Source organism: Bemisia tabaci, chromosome 6 (genome assembly GCF_918797505.1).
Source record: "Bemisia tabaci chromosome 6, PGI_BMITA_v3".
Classification (NCBI taxonomy): Eukaryota; Metazoa; Arthropoda; class Insecta; order Hemiptera; family Aleyrodidae; genus Bemisia; species Bemisia tabaci.
Window position 1 is genome coordinate 46131043 of NC_092798.1, and position 25461 is coordinate 46156503.

Consider the following 25461-nt stretch of genomic DNA (forward strand, 5'->3'; position numbering starts at 1 on the left):
ATCGCGTTGTCTATCGATTTAAATAGTCGCCCGCTGGACTTTTCCCCACCCCCATTTCACGCATATTTTCATTCCCCTGTACCAATACGTATTTTTATAGATAGTCCAACCACTACAACGGAACCGTCATTTTTCCGCATTGACCCCTTCTCGAAATGGACGAACCAAACGTTCATCGCATGAGTTTCCCAATTCCGCGCATCAGAAACTACCCTTTCAGATACCGAGATAAAACGCCACGAAGCGCGCGGTAGCGAAATGAGAATCATTGGCGTTCAATTCAACAAGAGTAATAAATTACCGTAAATTCCTCTTAGAAAATCATACATTTGGAAAAATTAGTGAACTTTTTTCCTAGAAAATTTCAGACTTTTTAGATTAAATTATGAACTAAATTCTCTGAAAAATACGGAATAGAAATATTCCCAAATATTCCTAGAAATACGAGTTTTGTCGAAGGGAATCTGGCAACGCCTGACGGCTCATACGGCTTTCTTCTTTTAACACGGCAGTTTACCGATTCGTATTTTATAAACGGTCCAGCCACTACAACGGAACCGTCATTTTTCCGCATTGACCCCTTTCAAATGTTCATCGCATGAGTTTCCCAATTCCGCGCATCAGAAACTACCCTTTCAGATACCGAGATAAAACGCCACGAAGCGCGCGATAGCGAAATGAGAATCATCGGCGTTCAATTCAACAAGCGTAATAGATTACCCAGTTGTACGGTCGGGTCCGGGTTGGGGAAGGGGCCATTCATTAGGAGCATTAGCGCTCCATAAATATGTAATTCATGAGCGGGGTAGGTAAACCACTCGAAAAGGTATTAGCTCGAGTCCGGGACCGGCACGAGTACCCACCCACCCGATGGCCATGTCTGACCGTTTGCGCTCGTCGCGCCGTACAGTGGAGCGAATCAATGTGAAATGTCGCACATGATTTTTTTTTTACTAAATCTGCAAATTTGGATGTTTATCTCGTCAAATTTTATATCTTAAGGGTTGATTCCTATAGAAAATTGTACGAGAAACCCAGTAACCACTTTGAAAACTTAAAAGTCTTGAATAATGGACCACCAGACAAGGTACGAATTTCAGCATTCTGATACATGTTTCTGAACCAAAATTTTACGTAAAACACGATGCGTACGACAAAAATTACCGAAACAAACTCTTTAAGAAGATATTTAATGATTCTTGATTCTTGAATTCAAACCACCGGCTCATTAAAACTCAAATGCTCTGCGTGATTCATATTGCGCGCTAAACGTTACCATGACAGTCTCTGCGATATAAAATTCTGACAACCTCGATCTTGACCCTTTGGCTCAGCTATAGCAAATTGCTTCTAGTTTGAACAACACATGGTGGGAAATGAACATTGCTCAATTGAGAAGCTTGCTGAAACCGTTGTAGTGCGCTATTTGTTTCACGTAGAGCTTTGAGTTTCTTGTGAGCGGGCAGTGCAAATTCCTCGTGATCAATGTGAAATAAAAACATTAATATCTTCGTAGGAGTTAGTTTCAGTAATTTTCGTTGCGCGAATCGTGTTTTACGTAAAATTCTGGTTAAGAAACGTGTATCAGATTGCTTAAAATCGTACCTTGTCTAGTGGTCCAATATGAGGGTTGATACCAATAGAAAATTTCACAAGAAAATCAATGGGACCACTTTTAAAACCTCAACGTCTTGTATAATCGGAGTTATGAGCTTTTAAAGTTTCCAAATTTCGTCCTCCCTCCCCCATTGACCCGATCCATTGTGCGCCGTACCCGCGGGTACCCGTGCTCCCGCTTTTTAAATGGACGTATTCATGCTAAAAGGAAGTATGTTACACGGAAACCCTATGCACATAGTTCCTTTTAGCATAGATACGTCCAAATACAGGGTGGGAAACTTTCGCGCGCCAACAACGATCGCCCCACTGTGATGTTTGGAGCTTGCTCGCACGCAGCCGAAAGCTTGGTTGCCGAGCTGAAAATTGAAAATATGCTGCAAGGAACATGTACATGTGGATCATTTTTTTTTAAAAAAAAAAATTATATGTATAACGTGCAAGTCCTCTGCAGGGGTGGAAATCTGACTTCATTTTGAAATTCGGAACTACGATAATTTCTTACTCAGTTAAGAAGGACGTATGTACACGGAGAAAAAAACTTCGTGCGTGGGACCCGAAGTTTAGGTCATATGGATATCTGAAGTTTTCAGATTGAGCATCTGAACACACAAGGTCCAGCTGCTGAGGTTTGGATCACACATCTGAAATACTTCGGTTTTTACATCTGAAATTCTTCGGTTCTCACATCCGAAAAACTTCGGTTCTTACAACTGAAGTACTTCAGATGTAAAAACTGAAGTTTCAGATGTGTGATCCAAACCTCAACAGCTAGACGTAAAGTGTTCACTGTTCAGACGCTCAATCTGAACAGCTCGAGTAATAAGATATTCCTTACAGATCAACATTTTGTTAAAATACCTATTCTGCCGGAAACTTGATACATTGTTTTTACATCGGGAATAAAACTCATTACCGGACAAATTTTACATTTTCTTCCGGTAAAATGTTGAAAAATCTAGCTCACTATTGCACATGTGCACTAGCACACGTACTGATGCTATTTGTCAATATTTTGGTAAAGAACATGAGTAATAATAATGCCTAGGAAATAAGTTAAAATGAACCTCACAGGGACCGTGGTCTGAGCCGTTCCTAGCGTGGAGGTATAGTGGAAACTCACCTAGAACAGACCAAAAAACAATCACATTAGTTTCAAAAACGATGCACTGGTTTTTTACTGGAGATCACTGGGTTTGCCAAGTAAAATAAGTACAATTAAAAATGAAAAATTATGTTGAAAACATATTGTAAATTTTAAAAAATAAAGATATATCGAGAAAATGGACTTTTTTCTGCACGAGGTGGCAATCCCACCCAAAAGCTCAAAACCGTTCGCCGTTGACCATCCCTTAGCGTTCATTATGAGCAATTTATATTCTTTACACAGACTCCTACTTTAAACTTTCATTTTAAGTTTTTTAACTTCCTTTTCTTTGAATTTATCTAATAAGTCCGAGGGGTTCCCGCCCCTCCACCGACTGCGCCAGTATGGTCTGGGAAGTATCAACGATAACACTCAGCTTTCCCCCTCAGTTTTTTACCCATCGACAACCCAACCCCCTCCCTACGTTATAATCAAATCCGCCTCCTGATTATCTTCACGAAAGCTTCTTTTCATAGAATAATAAATATGCAGCGAGCCAACGTCGAATTTGCGTGTTAAATGCGTTTATTAATAAAAATATCTCCGCTTTGAGGTTTTTCCGTTACTTTATTTTATTTTTATGTTTATGAGCCTTTGCTGTATACTTTGGCTTGTCCTTTTTCTAAGCTACTATTCTCTCGGTGAACTGTTATCACAGTGAGGGAGAGGGTGGGGGAAGGGAAGAGAGTCCCTTTATAATTCGTCCGCGTAACAGATTAATTAAGCAGAACCTTCCTCTTTTTTAACCGCTTTCATAACTGCCTTTTTCCCAACAGTAAGGATACTTTGTGGAAAATGTGATACCGATCATGGTGGAACTTTCTTTTAGGTTTCTGGCTTTGCTTTTTAAACGTGGATTTTTAAGGCATGCAATTTTTTTAAATAATTTTTTTCTAAGTGTAGGAAAAACAGCGTCAGGATCCCCTGGTAAAAATTGACAGTAGAATGTGTGTTCCAAAATACTATAGAACTAAAGCCGGCTGTAAGATTTCCAATAGCTTCTGTAGCCGGCTGTAAAATTTCTTACAGCCTTTTATAGCCGATGGCGATTAAGCAACAGCCAGACGATATAGTTTATGCTAAACGTTACTGATTACGGATACTAGGACTTAGTTAGTTTTTGGACTACCGCTCTCTTTTTAAGCCGTAGTATCTTGATTTATTTTGCGAGGAAAGCTCCGTACTTTTGAAGGATGCCTGTTATTCTTAATATCTTGGAGCGCCTTTAATTTCTTATGATACTATGCAATACCTCTGGTGTGAAATAGTTGCTTCAGACGCCGTGGCACGCTGCGGCGCGGCGGGCGGGCAGAGAGCGCGAAACGCGCATTGGCGCCTACAAACCTAACAGTGATACTTCACGCATTGTGCAATGCGTGAAGTATCCCTGTTAGGTTTGTAGGCGCCAGTGCGTCGCCGCTCCGCTTATTAGTAATAGGCTCTAATATTTGATCTCGCGGAGTCAGCGTTTTTCAACTCATGATTTTGAAATGTTTGCACACTTTGTATGGACTACTCTCCTTTTAATTGATGAAAAAAAATGAATAATGTTTTAAAGGAAAATATAATGTGTGTTTTGTAAATATTAAGGTAGTTCCGTCTCAAACTTAAGTAATAATTTCCAAAGCACACGAATTTCTACACAATTCCTTTTAGCCTTTTACAGCCAATGGCGATAAGGTGTAAAGCCCGGCGATAGGAACTATAGCCCGACTGTATACTTTTTTATAGCTTCGTATAGCCCGGCCGGCTATATGATTTGCTCCGCTTTCTACAGCCAGCTATACATATGATTTTCAATAGCCTTCTTTAGTCGGCTATAAGAAATCCTATGGTATTTTGAAACGCAGCTCCTATCGCCAATTTTTACCAGGGTCGTAAAATAAAAATCGTTTCACCTCATCTACTAGCATATTTAGATAAATTTGCCTTAATTTTAGAAAACAGATAGGATGCACGCACCAAATTCGAAAAAAAGGAAAGAAAGTGTTTTGTTATTTATTAAAGGAAAGTTTTCAGAATCTTTGGTCCAATTTTTTGTCCATTAATTTTTTCGTCCAATGTATTTTGTCCACGGTTTTTTGCCCTCGAAATCTCATCCGAATTAAATTCGTCCTAGTACATAGTTAGTCACATGCTTTCTCTCTTTCGACAGGGTTTTGGACCTACATTTTGAACCTAGTTTTTGACCTTACTGGACAACAAAAATATGACCTAAAAACGCTAGACCAATGAGAGTGTAGGACTAACTATTTAGTAAGCTGCACTTCAGTTGGACAAGATTCTGAGGGCGAAAAACCGTAAATAAAATGAATGGAGAAGTTGCATGCAAATTTTTTATTGCTTCATCTGAAAGTGCTTAAGAGCTGATTTCACAGTATCTTTTATACTTTTTTTCTGATATGAGAAATACTATTAAAATACGAGTATATTTAAAGTGAGAAAATGCACCGCCTAATGACATCATCTCGCGGAATTTCCCATAAACACACGTATTTTAGCAGATTAGATCATTTTGTCTTATCTTCTCCAATAATTGTTCAATTCATGAACCAAGAGTATCCTCGTATTCAGTTCACTTAGTAGTTCCCACTTATCACGAAATTCATCAAATTTCAGACACCTGCAAATTCTTTGTTGGGTGAAAAACTTCATGGAAAAAAAATTGGACCAACCTGGAACCGAAGGAGATATGGCAACATTTGAATTCTAATACGGCGTTGTACCTTAGCATGGCAGCTTTGGCGGCCGTTGCGGCCCTGGAAAGCCTCACGCCGAGGCCTTTGCAGCCTTTACATGGCCGACGAGGTCTCAAAGGCGCGTCCCCGCGTGCGCTGATTAACGTCACGTCTAAAGTCGACGTACCTCTGAAGTAAACGCGCATTCACATTTTAGAGTAGACCTTGTTTTTCATATTACTCCATGCTTTTCAGAGCTCCTACGAGTGTAAAGTTACGCCTTTACGCGAGAATTTCGACGAAATGACGTAGATTTTTCCATTACCCGATCGATCACGAACTGCATCGACACGGCATTTCCTCTCACGCGCATCGGACGTCGCTTCTCGCTCCATCGCGGAGACAGTTTTCTGGTCTGCCAGTTCAAAAAATATCACCGTCCTGAAAAATTCAACGTCTCTGCTTTTGTCTCATTGATTGGAATCTTGCGTGCTTTATTGTTTTCCTCGTCTGTTTTTGTCCGGGCGCAAGGATGCGGTTACGACGCGCGGCTGGGTGTTCGGTAGTGCAGTTCTTCGTCTTGGCACTTCTTGTAGAGGTAACTTGATGACATTTACAAAGATTTGAGAGGGTTCTCTGTTCATTTTGAATTTTCAAATTCCCTGAGTTTCCCTGATGTCTCACTGACTTTTTCCGATATTCCCTGATACACGGAAAAGAAGTTCTAGGAATTCTGACGTGCTAAGGAAGAACGCCGTAAGAACATTCGAGAGTTGCCAAATTTCCCTTGAATAAACGTCTATTTTTGATGCAATTTAGGCATATTTTTCCTTGAAATTTTCAGACGTTTTAGACCAAATTACAAACAAAATTATCTGAAAATTTTGGAAAATAATATTCACCATTTTCCCAGTAAATACGGTTTTTATCGGAGGAAACTTGGCAACGTCTGAAGGCTCATACGGCGTTCTTCCTTAGCACGGCAGAATTATTCCCTAAAATTCGTCGTTCTCAGGACGAAGGAACGTAACTCTGTTCCAAGGTTGCAAAATTGACTCAAACGATTAAGCTATTTTTAAGAATGTACCGGTGCAATTTTTGTCCAAATTTTTTTCTGATTTCGCATGAGATTAGAAGAAAAATCCGTGAAACTTTCGGTTAGAAATGCCAAGATTTTCCTGGTAAAAATGCAATTTGCGAATGAACTTTGACAACATTGAAATGAAGCTACGTTCTTTCGTAGGGGAAACGACGAACTGTGGTACCATCCCATTTTTTTTGGATGATATGAAAATTTCTGATTGATTGTGGTAGTACCGCGATTCCACTTAGGGGAACTACCGTAACATTTGGGTTCGTAACTTATTTGATAGGGTACTACCAAAATTAATTGGGATACAACCAAAATTACTTAAGGTATTAACACAGTTAATTAAAAATGCCCATATCATCCAACAATCCCTTGCCTCTTTTTTTCCGTATAGTCTAACGAAATATTCATTTCTGAAAATTCTCAAGAATTCAGACTTTTACTGACTGTTGCAACGAAAATTCCCCCATTAAAAATGTTTTGAGGACACTGATTTGTCGAGACGACGTGCCACTGAAGGAATTTTCCAACCTTTTTAAAAAATCCCTGACTTTCTCAGTCGTCAAGAATGGCTAGACTTTCCCGGTTTTCTAGGTTGCCGTCAACTCTCTTTAAGGATCTTGGCACTTGGTCAAAATGCAAAAAAACTCCTGCGTCAAATTTAAGCTATTGTGAATTTTAACGTTAATTCTAGATGCTTTGATGTCGACATTTTTTTCACTTAATACTGGTTTCAGTTCTTTAAGATTTGAGTGAATGAGCTATTAGTAATCGCCTTGTCATAATTGACCGGAACTTAGTAGAAAGGCTCTACATAGACATCTTAAGCTACGAAAAAAGACCAACGTGCCTATGTTCAAAACGCATGACATATGCATACTAGGTAGGAACGCATATGAAAAACCACGGAAGGCTCATTAAAATTAAAAGTGTCTTTAATTTTTTTGGAAATGTGCTTATAAGCGATTCTGCGATTCTGCGTTTCTGCTTATAAGCGATTCTGCGTTTCCGCTTACCGACTTACGGTTGTCCCTATATTCCGTATGCTCACACTAAAAGCACGTGGTTGGACGTGCTGAATGCAGTTAGGTGCTTAGGCAAGGCCTTCAATTTGACGATCAAGTTTAATCCTATCATTTGATTCACCTGTTATTCGTTCTTTTCGCATTCTCTAGGGTTCAAATACAGCGAGGAAGAAATCAGATTCCAGGGCTAAAAATTATGAAGTAAATCGATATCCAAGTCGATCTGTCACTACGACTGTCGACTACGCAAAATATCTAGACGAGAAGTATACCGCTCCTCCTTTACTGACGGTGGAACGATTGGCAAAAAGAGGCTTGTTGGATGCATACAACGATCCAGATTTAAAAGCCTTGGAGAAACGAACAGAGGAATCTTACAGGCAGAAAAATAACCTCAACGCGGACGAAGAGATAGACGTCTATGATGCTGAGTTCCTTGAGACTTTGCAAAAACAAGTTAAGTTATCAAAAGGCGAATCCAAGACGACCTCCGATGAGTCGGAGAATCGTTTAGCAACTAGAGGATTGTTATTACGTATAGTATTTGGAGGCTCACCATGGGGAACCAATTCTGCCAGTAAAAATGAACCAAAAGGAGTTGATGCTTCGCAAGGACAAGCCGATCCCTCATCTAAAAATGAGCCAGGAAAGACGCAATCTCCTTGGAGCTGCCGCTCCTTGTTTTCAAAAATATGGTCCTTCTATTCAAGACCAAAGCCAGCAGAAACAACCAAGCCACCAGAGATAACAAAGCGAGATCTTGATGGAAGTAGATGGTTCAGCGACAAATTCTCAGGCAGGCAAACTGAAGCAACTTCGAATCAACAGGAACAAAAACTGACAACGAGAGGACTTTTAGGCGGTATTTGGGGGAGTCCAGCACCAAAAGCAAAGCCAGCGGAAGACGATGGACAAGCGCAAGGACAAGCCGAAGACACATCTAAAAATGAGCCGGAAAAGACACAATCCTCTCGAGGCTGTCGCTCCTGGTTTTCAAAATTATGGCCCTTCCATTCAAGACCAAAGCCAGCAGAAATAACCGAGCCAGCAGAAATAACTATACCAGCAGAAATAACTAAGCCAGAGGCAACCAAGCGAGATAATGAAGGAAGTAGATGGTTCAGCAAAAAATTCTCAGGCAGAGAAACTGACGCAACCTCGAATCAACAGGAACAAAAACTGGCAACGAGAGGAATTTTAGACGGTCTTTGGGGGAGTCCAGCACCAAAAGCCGCTGAGAAACCAGCCGCAACACCAGCGGCGGACGATGGTCACGGGCAGGACCCACCAGCTGATGGAGATGTAGACCCGGGTCAAGGTGACTATTATTACGACGACCCTACGGCGGACCAAACCGGACTTCCGGCGTTCCAAGAACCGGAACAAACCGGAAAACCAGAGCAAAAACCGGAGCAAACCGGAAAACCAGAGCAAAAACCGGAACAAACCGTAGCCCAGGACACAACGCCACCGGCGTCCCAGAACTGGTGGCAGCGAGCCTCGAGATGGGCATTGCCGTCACCGCAATCTGAGAAACCGCAAGAAAAAGCGCCTGAACAACAACAAGGCAAACCTCCCGCACCCGATAAAGCAACTAAACCTGAGGATAACACTGGAGGAGGATGGTTGAATTGGGGAGCACCGAAACCGAAAGCTCCCGAACAGAAGGCCGAGCCAAAGGACTATGCCGCAGGTAATTAAACATCTCTGCGGGCCGATTATTGAAAGTTCATAGTGGTCCGGTAAGACATCGAATTGCGATATATTACATGGTTAAGATAGGGCTATGTCTTGTCGTGTCGGGCTGACATAGTATCAATAATCGGGCCTCTGCAATGAGCGAGGTAAATTAAGCACAATCTGTATGCGGAAGTTATAAGAGTGACGTGTTGATTTTGACGTATAATATTGCACTTTCTTTGAAAAAAAAGTTTCTTCAGAAAAAATTTGCCAAAATTCAAATGTTCATGAGGCGTCTTGCCTTAGCATGGCAGTCAAGTATTATTATGCGTGTTTTAAAATTGATCTATATATTTACTTTTCCGCCGTGGTTTGGAAAAATGCTGTACGTACATTCAAACCTATCTGTATTTTTCACGACGAAATATAAATTTTCCATGAGAAGTGTGTATGTTATTCCTTGAAATTATCTCGTACTAGATTCAGTTGTAATCGGATTTATTTAAAACAAAAACAAAAAAAAACAGGAAAATTCAAATTTCATCGCAAGGAATGAGGCAATGTCTGATGACTTCTTTCTTGACATCGCAAATTATTGAAAGCAAGGAATGACTGAAAGTTTACTTTTATGACGTATTCAAATCAAAAAGAACTATCTCACTTGTAACATGGGCTCTAACATACATTTTGACAGGGTTAGTCCGCAATCACGTGTCTCGTTGTCCTGAAGGAAAACAGATTCACATCATTCCTACAGTTTTTGCACAAATGGGAACAATCTCGGCAGTTTTTCAGAATTGCCGTTGAGTAGTTTTCCATTCAAAAAGATAAAGCATGACAAGGAGTCTGTAAACGGAGAAACGTGGTTGCGGACATCGGCGGATCCAGCAATTTGGCAACACCGAATTTCCTCTATTTAAACCTATGGATATGTATCGATTCTCGGAGAGGCCAGGTGCTCGATTATACAGCATAGGTTTAAATGTAGGAAATCCGGTGTTGCCAAGTTGCTAGATCCATCTCTGGTTGCGGACTTTTACCCCGTCGATTTATTTTTATGGGTCTCATGGCTTGGAGTTTAATGAGGAGTTCGATTCGATTGAAATAAGCTTATTTATAATTTCGCAGGTGCAGGTCAAAGCGGGTGGCTTTGGGGCTCCCCCGCCTCCCCCGAAACCTCCTCCCGGGCACCTCCAGTTCCCGCCTCGAAATCCGGCTCATCCGGCGGTCTGCTCAGCTGGTTGAACGGCGGCGAAGACGAGAAACCCAAGAACTCACCACCGAAGCAACACGGACCCCTGCGCTCCCTCGTGAAAACCGTCGAGCACACGATAATGCCGTTCAAGGGCGTCCGGCGGGCTCTCAAATCCATCCCCGGCGTCCGACCCACCCGGAAGACGATGAAGTCCACCCTGGACGCCGTGGACTCGGTCGTGGACACCGAGTACGTGCGCCACATCCGGACGGCCGCTGCCGAGAGCAGGAAGCGGGTGGGCGCCAAGGCCGTGGGCTTGGCCGACGCCGTCTGGGAGCTGGGCACCGGGACGACGGACACGACGCTGAACATGGTGGACACGCTGAGGAAGGAGTCGGCGCGGACGCTGGACTCGGTTACGGTCGCGTTCCCGCCCACCCGCTCCGCCGTGGACTACGTCAAGACCAAGATGGCCGACGGCGTGGGCTTCCTCCAGGAGGAGAACGATCGGATCCGGAAGCAGGGGAAGGGCGTGTTGTCCAGGATCTCGGGTGGGGCCGTTGGTACGGCTCAGACGGAGGCTCCGACGCCGGCCGCTGGCGGGGCTGGTGGAATTGGTGAGAGGGACGTTGAAATACACAGAATGGAGTGCTGATTTAACAATTAAATTGTTGAAATATATGTCCGACAAGTTTCAAATGTACATTTTACAACCGTGCCACATTTTGCCTTCAATTGTTCGGTTATACTCAAACACCACACCGGAGTTATAATAGTTGCTCACTCGAGAAATCATGAATTTACGTTTCTTCTACTCATCACGTTCGTAGTGTTCTATACCTAACGCCGCGAAATATCAGTCTTTTCTCGACATTGAACCTTTTCCTTGCCCTACACTATTCTGATAAGAAACACAAGAAAAATGAATTGCTGAGTTGACAATTAAATTGTAAAAAATATGTCCGACATGTTTCAAAAGTACATTTTACAATAGTGGAAAGCTAATTTAACCACGGGTGTAGATAAATTAGAATTTAATCGTAAAATCTGCATTGAAACATGTCGGACACTTTTTCTAACTACAAAATTGTTAAAGCAGCAGTTTCATTTTTTTTCCGTGTAGAGTACTGGATAATGATTTCAGTGGTGCACAATATTATATTTATACATACATTTATCCTCGTGAGTCTTCGTTTAAAAAGCAAAACAGAAAACGAGGGCAAACGAACAAAACCGCTTAACTGACAATTTTGGGAGGATGAGTTATAGAGACCTTGCCGCATTCTCCAGTATAAAATGCGCAAGCTGATGTTTTTCGTTTTTTTTTTTTTTTTTTTTTTTTTTTTTTTTTTTTTTTTTTGTAGAAGAGAATTGCAGTGACGCTGTAATGTATGAAAAATTGCAAATCTCACCTTAGATTACAAAAATGGCGAAGTTTTTTCTTCGTCATTCAAAATCGTCAGTTTGCAGATGAGTTGTATTGTTCGTTAGCCATCGAAAAAGGTAGCACACCTCTTTTGAACGATTAGTCAGACGAGTGACAAACTCATGGCGCGAGTTTTGATTACTTAAATCGATAGCCGTGCGTTATCCGATACGAAAAACGGTCGTATGCCACGTTGTAGCGTAGGCTGCGATAGGATTGCGCGAATGCCCCCTTATTTTCCTTTTTGGAGAGGCATAGGATTGCGCAAATTCGTCTGGTACTGAAAATTCACATGTTTGGGCGAATAGTAAATATTCAACGAGAAAGTATTAATCTGGCAACCTTGGTAGTTTTTGGTAGATAACGGCATCGCGGAAGACTGTTTATCCCATCCTCACCTACGGGCATATCTCTCTTCGATGGATAGCCCTCGCAGCACAGAGAGCCTAGAGAGCCCAGATAGCTCCAATAGACGTCTATAAAGTGAACTAGGGGCCTGTGGCTGCTACGCGACCGCCAACCACTGAAAAAAACTACGCGTAAAAAATCGTAGAACAACTAAGTTTTTCAAGGGATGAATGGATTCAAGACCCGACGGGTGCTCCTGAAAGAAAGCGTATATTTATCCCTGATTGCAATGTTATGCACCACTCTCATGTATTACTTGTAATAAATATTTATAAAGAGCTACACACCGTTTTTCTGAGAAGTTTCCGCGAATTTGCTTAAATGATCTCAAGTAAAAGTATCGAACATTTCGACGCGATATTCGTTCGTTCTATTTTCTTTTAAAATAAATAAATAAATAAATAGAAAAAATCAAATATCATCCGAGTTTCTAAATCGTTGAAATGAGGATACATATTTCCCCTTTAACTATGGTAAAAATTGGAGCAGAAAGTCAAGAATAATACGCAGTTCTACATCATTCCTGCAGTATTGTAGGCGCTAATATACGGTTCACGCCAACTAACCGACTGCACTGCATTTGGAGCAATGCGAGAAGTATTCATGCAGTCTTGAATCGCTAATACAGGCCGCATGCCGACCGCACTGCTTAGCGCAATGCGTGAAGTATTCCGAAAGCCTTGCAGGCGCTAATATACGTTTATCACTGTATTTAGCATTGTGTTATCACGGTATTTGGCACGATTATTCGAACTCGTGTTAGAATAATCGCGGCATCGATTAATGGTACTTCAAGATAAAGGCCCATGTTGTGTTTCGACGCTGTATGAACATTCCAACGTTGCCTCGTTTCTCCCGATTGAAAATTTTTTCCGAGAAAAGTAGGGAAAATTCTTTGTACCCGCGACCATTATTCAATCATATCACTTCATTTATCATCGAATGCTAAGACATCGATGACTTGTCAACAACTAATCTAAACTAGCGTTAACAGAAAAATGCGTTTAATTCCCAAATGCTTTCTGTTTTGCCAAATTTCTACCTTACATAAACTTCATTTTAAATTCCCACATCCCTGTAGCAGATATTAAGGTTTCTATTCGCGCAATCCGCGTGTATTTTCCTAGACCTTCCTCGCAATCCTGGATTACTGGTAGCGTGTGCTGTGCTCTTACGTGGCAGACAACTATTTTTCGTATCAGTGCAGATTTAAGTGGTCAGAGCTCGTATCACGATTTTGTCACTAAATATCGTCTGGCTCTCGGACTTGGTGATTTGATAATGATTTACGTTTCAGCTGTCAATATTGGGTCAGTATTTTAAATGTTTCAGGACAGAGACTTGACACTCATGTCTAGAAATTTGACTTTTTTAAGAAGAGAGGAGCGTTTTTCTTTACATTCGGATACATGTAACGGCCTCCTAAAAGTACCTAGAAACAACCACTGATGTTACAAAAGAATGATGGTGTCGTTACACGTACAAAATCATCATTCTGTTGTAAAATTGTGAAATATACGAAAATAATATCGATGTAACAATGTTGTAAATTAAATAATTCAAACTTCCTCTTTTTCAAAAGCAAAAGGTTAATTAAACAAATTATAAAGAGCATAGAAAGAAAATCCTCGATTTTGATAATGAGCTCATGTCCCGGCAGAAGTATGACGATAGAACACAGTTGCCCCTTTCTTGTTTTTTAGTTTTGGAATGACAATGTCTATTGTAAGCAATGTAATTTCAACATGGTCATTCCCAGTCTCCTCTATTTTCGATACAATTTTCAAAGGAAAAATTGACTAGTCTTCGAGGAGACTCTCGTTTCATCGGAGAAGATTCGGCAATATACTTGACGAATGCTATTATAGGGCATTTTCCCTCCATGCAACAGTGTAAAACACCAGTGGTGAATGATCGATTAGCGATATTTTCCGGTTTGAAGCCATGGTAAAGAATTGATTATTAAGGTGCTCGTTGCCAACATCAATCTTTATCGATCCTTTTCCGTAGATTTAAATGACAGCTCAATCGATAAGTCACAAAGCACGCCACGCCACTGTAAAATACCTATACTTCCAATATATTGGAGAAATGCATCCAGAACGCTAATCATCGGTGAGAAGGCGGGCGGTTGGTATGAAGTCGACATTTCTGCCGTGCTAAGGAAGAATGCCGTAAGAGCCATAAGGCGTTACCAAATTTCCTTCGACAAAATATTAATTTTCCAGTAAATTCATGAATCTTCCTCCTTAAATATTTCAGAGGATTTTATTAATCATTTTATTTAAAAAGTCTGAAAATTGCAAGGAGGAATATTCTTATCTTTCTTAAAAAATAAATATCTTCTGCGAGGAAATTTGGCAATATTTGAAAGCTCATACGGCGTTTTTACTGAGCGCGGCAGATTTCGGCACCGAAAATCCTGTTATTTAGTGCCGAGCGGGCTCCCCAAGGACTCGGCGGGCAATTGCGACGAACATTAACGATGGAGGATCCCGGACCAGCTAATTATCAGGTCGTATGAGATCGCATGCAGCACGCCCCGTCCCACTACGGTAAAACAGTCGCATCGCCCGATAAACACTTGTCACACACCCAGACGCGACGTCGCACCACAATTCGCAATTCGCAATCACGGCGGGACGAGAGCAAAGGTTCGCGGATGGCGTTTGATTTTCGCCGAACGTGACGTCACGTCGCGTGAATCGAGGGTCGAATGTGCCGTCTACCAGGTGTGGTTTCAACGACGCCATTCAGCTGAGGCTTGAAGGAGGGAATAATGTATGCACGCTTTTAAAAATAGAGGAGTGAAAGTCGATGCTGGAGTCTACATAGCGTCCAAAAATCTCGAATGATATGAATGCGAAGTGAAATTAGCGCCAACAGCGAATGTCATTACTTCGCAAAAAGAATATCGATTCCGCACCGTTTTAATTTATACTATACGTAATGTAAGTTATCCCGTTAGAAGCATAGATTTAACTCTGCGTTCGTATAACTCGGGGTTTTCGGCTATACACATTACACACTGCGGCGCAGAATTTAACTCCAGAATTCTTAACAGTGCCAGATTCACTCGTCGGGAAGAGAGGGACCAAACTTCGAAAAATCTCGAAAATATTTAATAGAAATTGCCTTAAAACGACTGAAATTTCAAACATAAAGGAAGGCCAATTACTGAGTAGGTTGGAGGACAAGGCGCAGTGTAATTTTTGAAAAAATTAAGATATTAATTAATAATTTTAACTAAGACTAGTCTTAAGATATATTCGGTCAAAAATGTATCACCCATATCCGATTTTTAAGCACTAAAAAGTGAATTTGTACTTCCTTTCTGCCACGAGGCTTCAATTTTATTTTGAAACTTTAAAAACTTACTTTCAGCGAAAACTGAACTTTTGCGCCTTATTCAAGCCCCTCAATCAGGTTTTTTTAAAGTAAATGCCCTCAAAATAGGACAGGTTTAATACAGGGAGTGACACAAAGCGCACTACTCAATTTTTATACATCAAATTTATAAAGAATGACTCAATTTATAAACGGCCCGTAGATGTAGAATCGCTAGAGAGGTAAGTCACTCGAGGAAAAATATTACTGCGCTAATTACACTCAGACCATTTACTTTTCATCGCAATGATTCTTTTCTAAAGTTTTTCGAGTTAATTACTGGAATTACGTGCATAATAATTTAAAATATACAGAGCTTTGATGTTGAAAGTGATTAAATGAAAGGAAAATTATATGAATAAAATCCCCCGTAAAAAGCCTTTGAAGACGAATAGCTCTTAGCCGCTTGTAAAGCCATTAAATGCGCAACAGGTGCTGTTCTGGAGCATCTTGAAAAAGAGTTGAAAAATCAAGTACCGACTATTTGTGATCTGATTTCAGCTCTTGATGAGTTGAATAAATACAGCTTGAAGATTCTTGAGCGTTCCTTTGAATAAACAGGGACTTATTTGCGATTCAATATTTGAACGAATCGCACCGACGATCGCAACCGAGATTGTCGGAGCTGAGAAACCTCTCTTTGCTCACTCTAAGAAAAACGTGATCCCCCAAGTTTCATAGATTCCATGATTTTATTAAGGGCAACTTCGCGGGCAATGATAACTGCATTAAAACGCTTGCGTACATACCTAGATATGGATCGCATTTTGCAAAAAAGAACCAGGAGCATTGCCATGTTGCTGAGATTGTGCAACTTCACCCTTGCCTTAAAGCTACTGTAATCATGCAAAAATATGACATTTACCTGCATGGACATTTTTGTCTAAAATTTACAGTTCTTAGCGTGTAAAATAGAAAATGTTTGAACATAATCAGGTTTTCTTCCAGGATAAAAGAAGTTACACAATATAAGCAACATTGCAATGCTCTTGGTTCCTTTTCGCAAAATGCAATTCATATAATACATGTTTTTGATTTTAAGGCGGCTGATCATAAAAAATAATAATTTTGGGTAGAGCTGTTTGGACGTAATCTATGCTAGGAACAGCTTATTTCATTCAGGACATGCTGAGCATAACAGTGCAAGAATTGAAATTGATAAGAAAGATTTATTACAAATTCCCTACAAGTGCTGGTGAAAAACGTTCCGGCAAGATGCACTCATGCCTTATTCTTCAATGCCAATCAACTTGTTAAAATAAAAGTCATGATTCAAAAGTCTTAGTGTGCATACTTAACATTAAAACTTTAAAAACTTTTTTGAAAAACTCACGCTTTCACTAATTTCTTATTTTTCGGACGCGTTTCGGCGGCTACCTGGGCCGCCATCATCAGCTAACTCAAGCGTGAGTTTTTCAAAAAAGTTTCAATACAGCTTTTACTGTTTCTCAAAAGTTTCGATTATTTTATTAAAAACACTTAACATTATGAGGAGTGTATTTCAGACTTTCCCGGTGCGTTCATTGCGATTTTTGAGTTTTTTTTTTTTTTACTTTTTTTTACAAGAAAGAACTTTTTTTCTCCAGCTGAAGATTATAACAGGCTCATTGACTATCAGACCCTCGCGCATTCGAAAATCTTGAGTCCTCGAAAGTATCCTGCCCTTAGCCGTTCACGACGCCTGGACACCCAGTGCGGGGCCTCTGAAATATGGTGTCTCCGACACTTCAGTCCCATCCCATCTCCGGAGCATTATAATTAGCGCCAGTTTCTTCCAGCTTTCTAATTAGCTCGCATTAATCGATTCAAAATTTGCATTCGGCGAAGGTCGACCCCGCCCTTTCGCTGCCAAGAGAATCGCAGAACACAGCCACCGTGCTGAGGAAAAACGCCGTATCTACATTCAGACGTTAGCAGATTTCATCCGATAAAATATGTACTTTCAGGGACGTTAAGAATATTCCTCCTCGGAATTTGGCAGGTACTTTAAACTAAACTGCCGATGAGACTCTCTTAAAAATTGGATGAAAAATGCACAGGAGGGTATGGATTCGATCGACATAAATGGATCGAATAATGATAACGTGAATCGATCGACACCGATTCCGTCGACAAAATTAGATTGATTCACGGGCTTGTCAATCGACTCACGGGTTTGTCGATCGATTCACGAGTTAGTCGTTCGATTCACGGGTTTGTCGATCGATTCACGGTTGTCGATCGAATCGGTGTCGATCGATTCACGTTTTCATTTTGCGACCCATTCATGTCGATCGAATCGACACGATTGTTTTTAAATTGACCGTCGATTGAATCAGTGTCGACTGATTCATGTCGATCGATTCAAGTTTGTATTTTTAGATCCATTCATGTCGATCGAATCGACACCGATTTTTTAATAATTTGTCGATTAATTCGCGTTTTCATTTGCCAATCTATTTATGTCGATCGAATCAACACCGGTTATTTAATAATTTGTCGATTGAATCTTTGTCGATCGATTCACGTTTTCACTTTTCGATCGAATCCATACTCTCCAAATGCACACATGCTGCCTCGAAAATAAATTTTTCTTCAAGGAAAATTTGGCAACGTCTGAAGGACCATAAGTCGTTCTTTCATCGCTCGGCGCAGTCAGGGAGGAAAAATACGACGCGACGCTTTAATTCTCGCTGTTATCGGTACTGACGATGTGCAGTCATCCTGAAGAGGGAGGGGGAAGGGCGATGGGGAGGGGGGGGGGGGGTAAAGAGAAGGACTTGACGCCACGAGGCGTATCACAAGTTATACTAGATTGCCATCATAACTCAACGACAGGGCCACCGCCCGTGGTTACATTAATCAGTTACGTATGTCATAAAACCCTTGAAGTTGGTTCCGCACGCCCACCGAGAATTTCGGGTGCTTACGCCCTCGCAGGCGGCTCGTCCGAAGACGTTGCTGTAAGTTTCCAAGTTTTGATGAGGCTGTAAATTTTCGTAAAGTCGTTCGTGTTTTCGCTGGAAATTTAAGATTGGGAGTTCAAAGCATGGCAAGCGCCGTCAACTACACGGAGAAAAAAACCTCGTGCGAGGGACCCGAAGTCTAGGTCATATGGATCTCTGAAGTTTTCGGATTGAGCATCTGAACACTTTAGGTCTAGCTGTCGAGGTTCGGATCACACATCTGAAACTTCAATTCTTACATCTGAAGTACTTCTGATGGGAGAACCGAAGTTTTTCGGATGTGAAAACCGAAGTTTTACGGATGTGAAAACCGAAGTACTTCAGATATAAGAACTGAAGTTTCAGGTGTGTAATAATCCAAACCTCAGCAGCTGGACCTAACTTGTTCAGATGCTCAATCCGAAAACTTCAGAGATCCACACGACCTAAACTTCGGGTCCCACGCACGAAGTTTTTTTCTCCGTGTAGCGTCGAGATTCCTGACTGAATAAAGTCAAAATCGTTTTGCTTCATGAATACTTGTGAAGAAATTCTCTCCAGATTTTGGCCATGCTTTAATTATTTACATTTTTATTCTGAAGCCACTAGATTCCTGCCATATGAGAGAAATAGTTGTATAACCTCACCAATGCCTGCAGGCGCTAACCAGGTTTCCAATTGCCGAATTTAATCGGACAATTTAATTTTTTACAAGAGAAAGTTTGTGCGGATTCCTTTAACTATTTTAAGGAGTTTGCACCGCTGAAATTTGCATCGTAATCCACTCGACCGTTTTCATGTAAAAAATTAAAGTGCCAAATAAAATTTGGCCTTATCTGATGTGGCTTGTTTCCTTCCTGCTTAACGCGGTTCAATTCAGCCTCATTCGCAATGACTTTTAATGGTAAAATCACCTGTATCGCTCGCCGGATGCCTGTGTTGCATATCCGGAAGATTGAAGTCGCCAAGTAGTTATATACACACAGTAGTTATGAGCACGCCTGGATGCAGCCATACCTTCGCGACGGATGCCCGTATTGCATTCACAAGAAATTGAAGGCGCCCTAAAGCGCTCTACAAAATCATAACACCAATACGTTAGTTTCTTGTTACTTTCCTTCGCCTCCTCAACATTTCTCCACTACATCACTTCCGTCTGGTAACAAAACCTTGAAAGTTAAGGGCTGGCAACAAAGATGCGATAATTAAAACGCCTAATAATAACGCCTGGATGCAACTATACTTTCTCGACGGATACCCGTATTGCATGCACAAGAAATTGAAGGCACCCTGAAGCTAAGAGCGCTGTGTACAACATCATTACACTAATACGTAAGTTTCTTGTAAGTTTCCTTCACTCCCTCAACATTTCTCCACTACATCTCTTCCTTCAAGTAACGAAACCTTGAAAATTAAGGGCTGGCAACAAGGGTGCGGTAATTCACCTGAGACGCGGCACTAGATGAGGAGTGATAAAGCAGGTACGTAATTCAAGGTGGGTTGCAGTTTTGTTTACGCAGGTGGTGGTTGGCGGGGCGGGGGAGGATCATGCTCAGACGTCTTTAAAATAATGCGTTCAATTACAACTGGAATTCGGCGGTGGGGGTGCGGGGGTGTGCTTTGTATTGGTGGGTATTAATGACGTAATTTAGAGGATTAATGGACTCGGAATCGACTCGCTCGCATCGCGTTTCTCACCTGAGCGTTCGCTAAAAATGCAAACTCGTCTCGCTGACGAACGTTCGCGCGGATTTGCGCAGCTTCCAAGGTCGGCGGTTTGTGATCCATGTATCGTGATTTTCACAGATTGTGCGTCTTTAAAGCTCCAAGGTTGTTGACGGTGTCTTTGCTTCATACGATCAAAAAAACGGATTCAAGAGGTGTTACAGATGAAGACGTTAACAGGTGGCAGGTGAAAATTATTTAAATCCAAGAAACTTAATAGGGAAAGTATACATACACTGTATGTCGATTTAAAGGAATGCGAACCGGAGAGGCTTAATCGCATTGTGACGTTGCAAAATTCAACTCGACAATATTAATTTATTCACTCAAGATCAGATGAAAAATGTATTCGAAAATGTATTGTAAAATTTTTAGTTACTGGACTAGTTTTTTTTATTTATTTTTTTTATTGCAATATTATAGAACAAAAAATCGTTATAAACTGGGATAATTTATCGAATCAACGCGATTTTGTAGAGAACAAATGGCAACAAGATCGAGGATAATCGCTCATATGTTTTTTCGCCAAAAAATCGTAAATTATCGCACCTTAATTTTAAAATATCGCGATTTTGCAGTTGGAAAATCTTACTTGGGTCAATAGCAAAATGTAGTCCGATTAATTTCGATTCAAATCCGGTAAAATCCACTAGATTTTCTTAGGGTTATGCTAAGAGACCAGGAATTCAGTAACCACTAACATCCGTTTTGACCCAGTAAACTGTCTACATGTGCGTGAAACGTATGAACTACAATGATCTGAATTTTTTAACCCTTAAACTTCTTCAGCGCCAGTGTTTACGCCAATGCTAGTACAATGGATGAAAAAATTACGGTATGGCGGGGAGTTCCAACGCTTTGACGGTGTCAAGATCGCGGATCGGGTCCAGGGGCGACCACGCTGATTGGAATTTGATGTCGCGGTTAAATCCAACTACATAATGCACGCCGCGTGTCGGGTCCTCTGTTTCGACCGTCGTACAGTGGACCAGAATCGGAGTCGGCCGCGATCTGTACCCAAGTAGCATTTTTCAACGGAAAGATCGCGATATTTCGAAAAAAAGTTGCGATTTATTTGCAATTCTTTTGTGATAAATCGCTAGGTTCTTCAACGCAATTATCCTCGATCATGTCGCAATTTTATCTCTGTAAAATCAAAATTGAAATTGTATTCCTATTTATCACGATTTTTTGTTCGACAACATTGTGAATAAGCGCCGTCGGTAAAATCGCGATTTGATGCAAATTTATGTGATAAAATTGCAATTTATCGCTATTTTTCAATCCGATAATATTGCAAAAAATCGCTGTCAATAAAATCGCTATACATTCTTCGTTCAAAGCGCAACTTATCGCGCTCTCTGATACTTCAGGAGAGGTTACGCGTTGCGCTTTGCTATATATCGACTAATCTGCCATTTAAACCTATGGAAACGGATGGATAGACAGGGCGTTCGTACCCAGCACCTTAATAATCGATTCTTTACCACAACTACATATGGGGAAATGTCGATGATCGATCATCCATATGCCTCGCCATTGGTCGATATCCGACACACTTAGCTAGAAATAGTAGCTTCTCATTGCGAATTTTAGCCCTTGAGGGAATCGTAACAAAATCAAGGCATTTTTAGATACATAAAATTGGGAATCAGATCTGCCTCTGTTTTACCCACTGTATGCAGATGCTCACCTCTCCCGTGAATCCGACTGGCTAAGGGGGACACCCAGCGAGGGGACGAGGGATGATACGGAGGGAGGGTTAAGGGGGGCGGCGATCCACCCTCTAATCCGCGCATTCGATGTCTCTCGAAACATGTTTACATTTCGCACCTCCCGATCAATTAGTAATTAATTCGATCGCGTTCTTTGTCCTCATCTGTCGCGTCTCATTCCGCACTGTGGGACGGCTATCGATTTTCAGACGCCTTCATCTCCAGCCCTCGTTTCGTCGTCGGCACGAGATTTCAGTATTGTCAAGTTTTCATTTTTCCCGGGCGCTTTCCGAAGATACACCGGATATTTACCATGATTTTTCTGGTATCCGAAAATATTAGTTTCTAGATAAGTGGGAAAAATTCCAATTTTAGAGTATCGATTTAGGATTTGCATTTAAGAGAAACACTTTTATAATGCAGTGGCACGGCGTGAATGATCGAGTTTCGATATATAACCATTTGAAGCTATAGTACAGAGTCGATTATTAAGGTGTTCGCTGCGAACACCATTATTATCGACCCTTTTCCATAGATTTAAATGGTAGATCAATCGATATATCGCAAAGCACGCCACGCCACCGGTATGAGACCGAAGGAGCTGGGCTGCGTAGCGGCTAGAGGGGGCTTCTCTAGCACATTTGGACTCCATGTTTCCATTTGAGACTACCATTTCTGGCTCGGCTTAGAGACAAAGTATATACAATTTATTTCCCTGTGCACATACGTGTTTTTACGGATGAGCCAGAAATTTTAATTCCTTAAATGTTTGTCCATTTATTTCTTCATTATAATTTTTTTTAAACATTTAGCCATAACAGAGAGAATCTTTCAGCGCACTGCAAGACTGCGCAGATTGTGTTTGAACTTTTAAAATTTTTCAACTGTAAGTGCGGATCAGTGGATGAAATTTACATTCCACGTGTTCTCAACGAACATTACTTTTTCTGTATTCACATATTTTTAGGTTCTCCTCTCAATACATAAAAATTTCGCACAAAAATAGCAGAATTGCAATGAAAAGATTTCTTCTATGAAAAATACAACCCAAATATCAAAGAATGTCAACTAAGAATCCCATCTCGTGGGTAAATTGGATGGCGTTAGTAACTTAATTAAATAAAAGGTGTCGAAGTGAAGCCCACGTGGCGGTAAGAAGCTTGCCTGAAGAGTTTTTCGAGAAAAGGATGAAATGAGGGGCTTGGAGGACAAAGCGCATAAGTGCAATTTTTTTAATAAAAAAATTGAAATATTCATGGACTAAAATTAAACTTGTTTGAAAGTATATTCTATGTATTTGCAACTAAAATCTAACTCTAAAGCGTCAAAAAGTGTGTTTACTTCGTCTCTGCCGAAAGGCTCCATGTCATTTTGAAACTTAAAACACAAATTTCTTGGAATAGCAAAAACTGGACTTGTGTGCCTTTTTCTTCCAAGCCCCTCAAATGAAGTTTTCCGGCGACAGTGTGGCAGCGGTGTTTTGACGCGCGGTTAAACGAGTTTGAAGATACTTTTTCTTTGAAATCAAAACAGAAGCAAGGGCGGATGAGGGGCTTTAGACGGCTGCGGGTGCCGGGTTAAGGGCGGGCGGACATGATTATGTTGAGCTTGCAGTGGCCATAAAATTAATGGTAATAACGGAGACACATCGCTGCCGCGCGGAACTCTAAAACACGAGGAAACTCTTGTGTTGGAAAAACAATGTTTTGTACATTGATATAAAGATGTACAGAAATGGCAAATAAAACGGACCCAATATAAAATAGTCTATAAATTAAAATCCTAGTTGTTACTATTACTTCTATGAGAATGAATACTAAAGACTTTTCATCTGGTAAAAAAAATATATTTATGTCACTTCTTCTCATTGACGTGATTTTTCACTCTATTATAATAGTTACGATTTTTTTTAAAATTATCACGTTAATTGCTACTAACAGAATAATAGTCGAGCATGTCAGTAAAATTATACTTTCAATAATCTAAAAACTCATATTTAAAGTTATTTGTTTGAGAGACAATAATTGTGTTGTCTCTGCTCCACCCTCTTTGATCTGACGTAAATATCACGGAAAAAACGAGTTTAGGGCTGGTACCTGCACCGAAGGTCCCAGCCCTAACCGGGTAGGTAAAATTGCTTCACCTCCACCGCCATAGGGGCAGGCCCGGCGCGCGTAGAGCCCAAATCTACCTACTTCAGGGTTCAGCCCTACATGGTAAGAGCTGCACCCTGTCCAGGTAGGGCTGGGCCTTACCCCCGCAGGGCCTGCCCCTGTGGCGGTGGAGGCGAAGCAATTCTAGGGCCCAGCCCTAATCTCGTTTTTTCAGTGATGGATCAATTAATCACAACAAGTTGTGTTTGCTGCACTGAAAAAAAAAACTGCTAAAATCAACACATGAAATAGTGAAAAAGGTTGTCACCTCATCAAAATAGATTAAGAACACCGGGTTGATTTAACTAATTTGGTGATTTGTCACCATATTTTAGCAATTTTTTTTTCAGTGTGGTTTTACTCAACAGTCAACACCATAGTTGTTTCAGATTCATCCAGATTGTGTCTACACCAATGAAAAATACGTGTGTTCTGAGATTCCTCTTAGTGAATGTATGAACTGAAGCACAAACGAACCCAAATTTTGTGATGATAACGATTTACTTTTGGTTTAATCAACTCAATAAATCATAGGGAAAAATGGGAAACTCTAGTGTCAACCGAAGGTTTAGATTACTTTGTACTTCTCTCAATATAAGTGTACACCACAAATTAGTCATATTAATGCAACGTCTTGTTGATATTACACTGCTTTACTGATATGAAATTTATACCATGATGAATTAAGTTCACTATTTTCTCCATTCGTGCTGAAATTCTTGCCCAACTAACTCAACAGTTCTGCCGTGTCGACGGATTTCTAAAGATGAGCTGATACTGGCAGCTATTATAAAATGCGAGGAAAGCTATTTCAAACTAGATCAAATTAATTGATCTATTGAAAATCTGTATAGCAATTACGATCTAAAGTTTGAAAAACGCAGATGAAATGATATTTCCGAAACCCGATGTTATAAACTTACGACTACGGATTTTCGTAAAAAATGTTTTCACACGGCACTAAAGAATCCCTCGTTTACTTTCCTGCTCGTTGCCCCGAAAAGTGCGTTTCTTCAATTTTCTCTTTGGATAATTTTTGGAGGAAAAACGCCAAATCATGTGCATTGAGAATGATGTATCGGCCTATTTAGACTCTATTATTATAAGTGGAAATATGTTAAGCGCACAGGGATTATCTAAATATTTAGCTCTTCTAATTGCATCTGATGACTGCATCAAATTACTAGAACTTTGTAATCGCACATGTACCGTTTTAAAGTTGAAAATGTGTTTTAAAACTCATACTTGTTTTTGGATCGTTGATTCCGTCTTGGAATGGGTCATAAACTGT

At 40.7% G+C, this 25461-nt stretch overlaps 2 protein-coding genes across 7 annotated transcripts in view; one reads left to right on the forward strand and one right to left on the reverse strand.

The window, feature by feature from the left end:
- The window catches only part of LOC140224856 (uncharacterized), a 514095-nt gene that overhangs the window by 223990 nt on the left and 264644 nt on the right, over positions 1-25461 (reverse strand). The window lies entirely within an intron of this gene.
- Positions 5801-11113, forward strand: LOC109031675 (uncharacterized). Its single transcript, XM_019043333.2, has 3 exons — positions 5801-6040; positions 7708-9250; positions 10366-11113. The coding sequence occupies exons 1-3, from the start codon at positions 5975-5977 to the stop codon at positions 11085-11087; spliced, it is 2331 nt and encodes a 776-aa protein (XP_018898878.2). The 5' UTR covers positions 5801-5974; the 3' UTR covers positions 11088-11113.

Excerpts from the sequence above, each read along its gene's own strand:
- LOC109031675 (XM_019043333.2), top strand. The coding sequence starts at position 5,975 with ATGCGGTTACGACGCGCGGCTGGGTGTTCGGTAGTGCAGTTCTTCGTC. Across the intron at positions 6,041-7,707 it reads TCTTGGCACTTCTTGTAGAG|GGTTCAAATACAGCGAGGAA; the intron begins GTAACTTGATGA and ends CGCATTCTCTAG. Across the intron at positions 9,251-10,365 it reads GCCAAAGGACTATGCCGCAG|GTGCAGGTCAAAGCGGGTGG; the intron begins GTAATTAAACAT and ends ATAATTTCGCAG.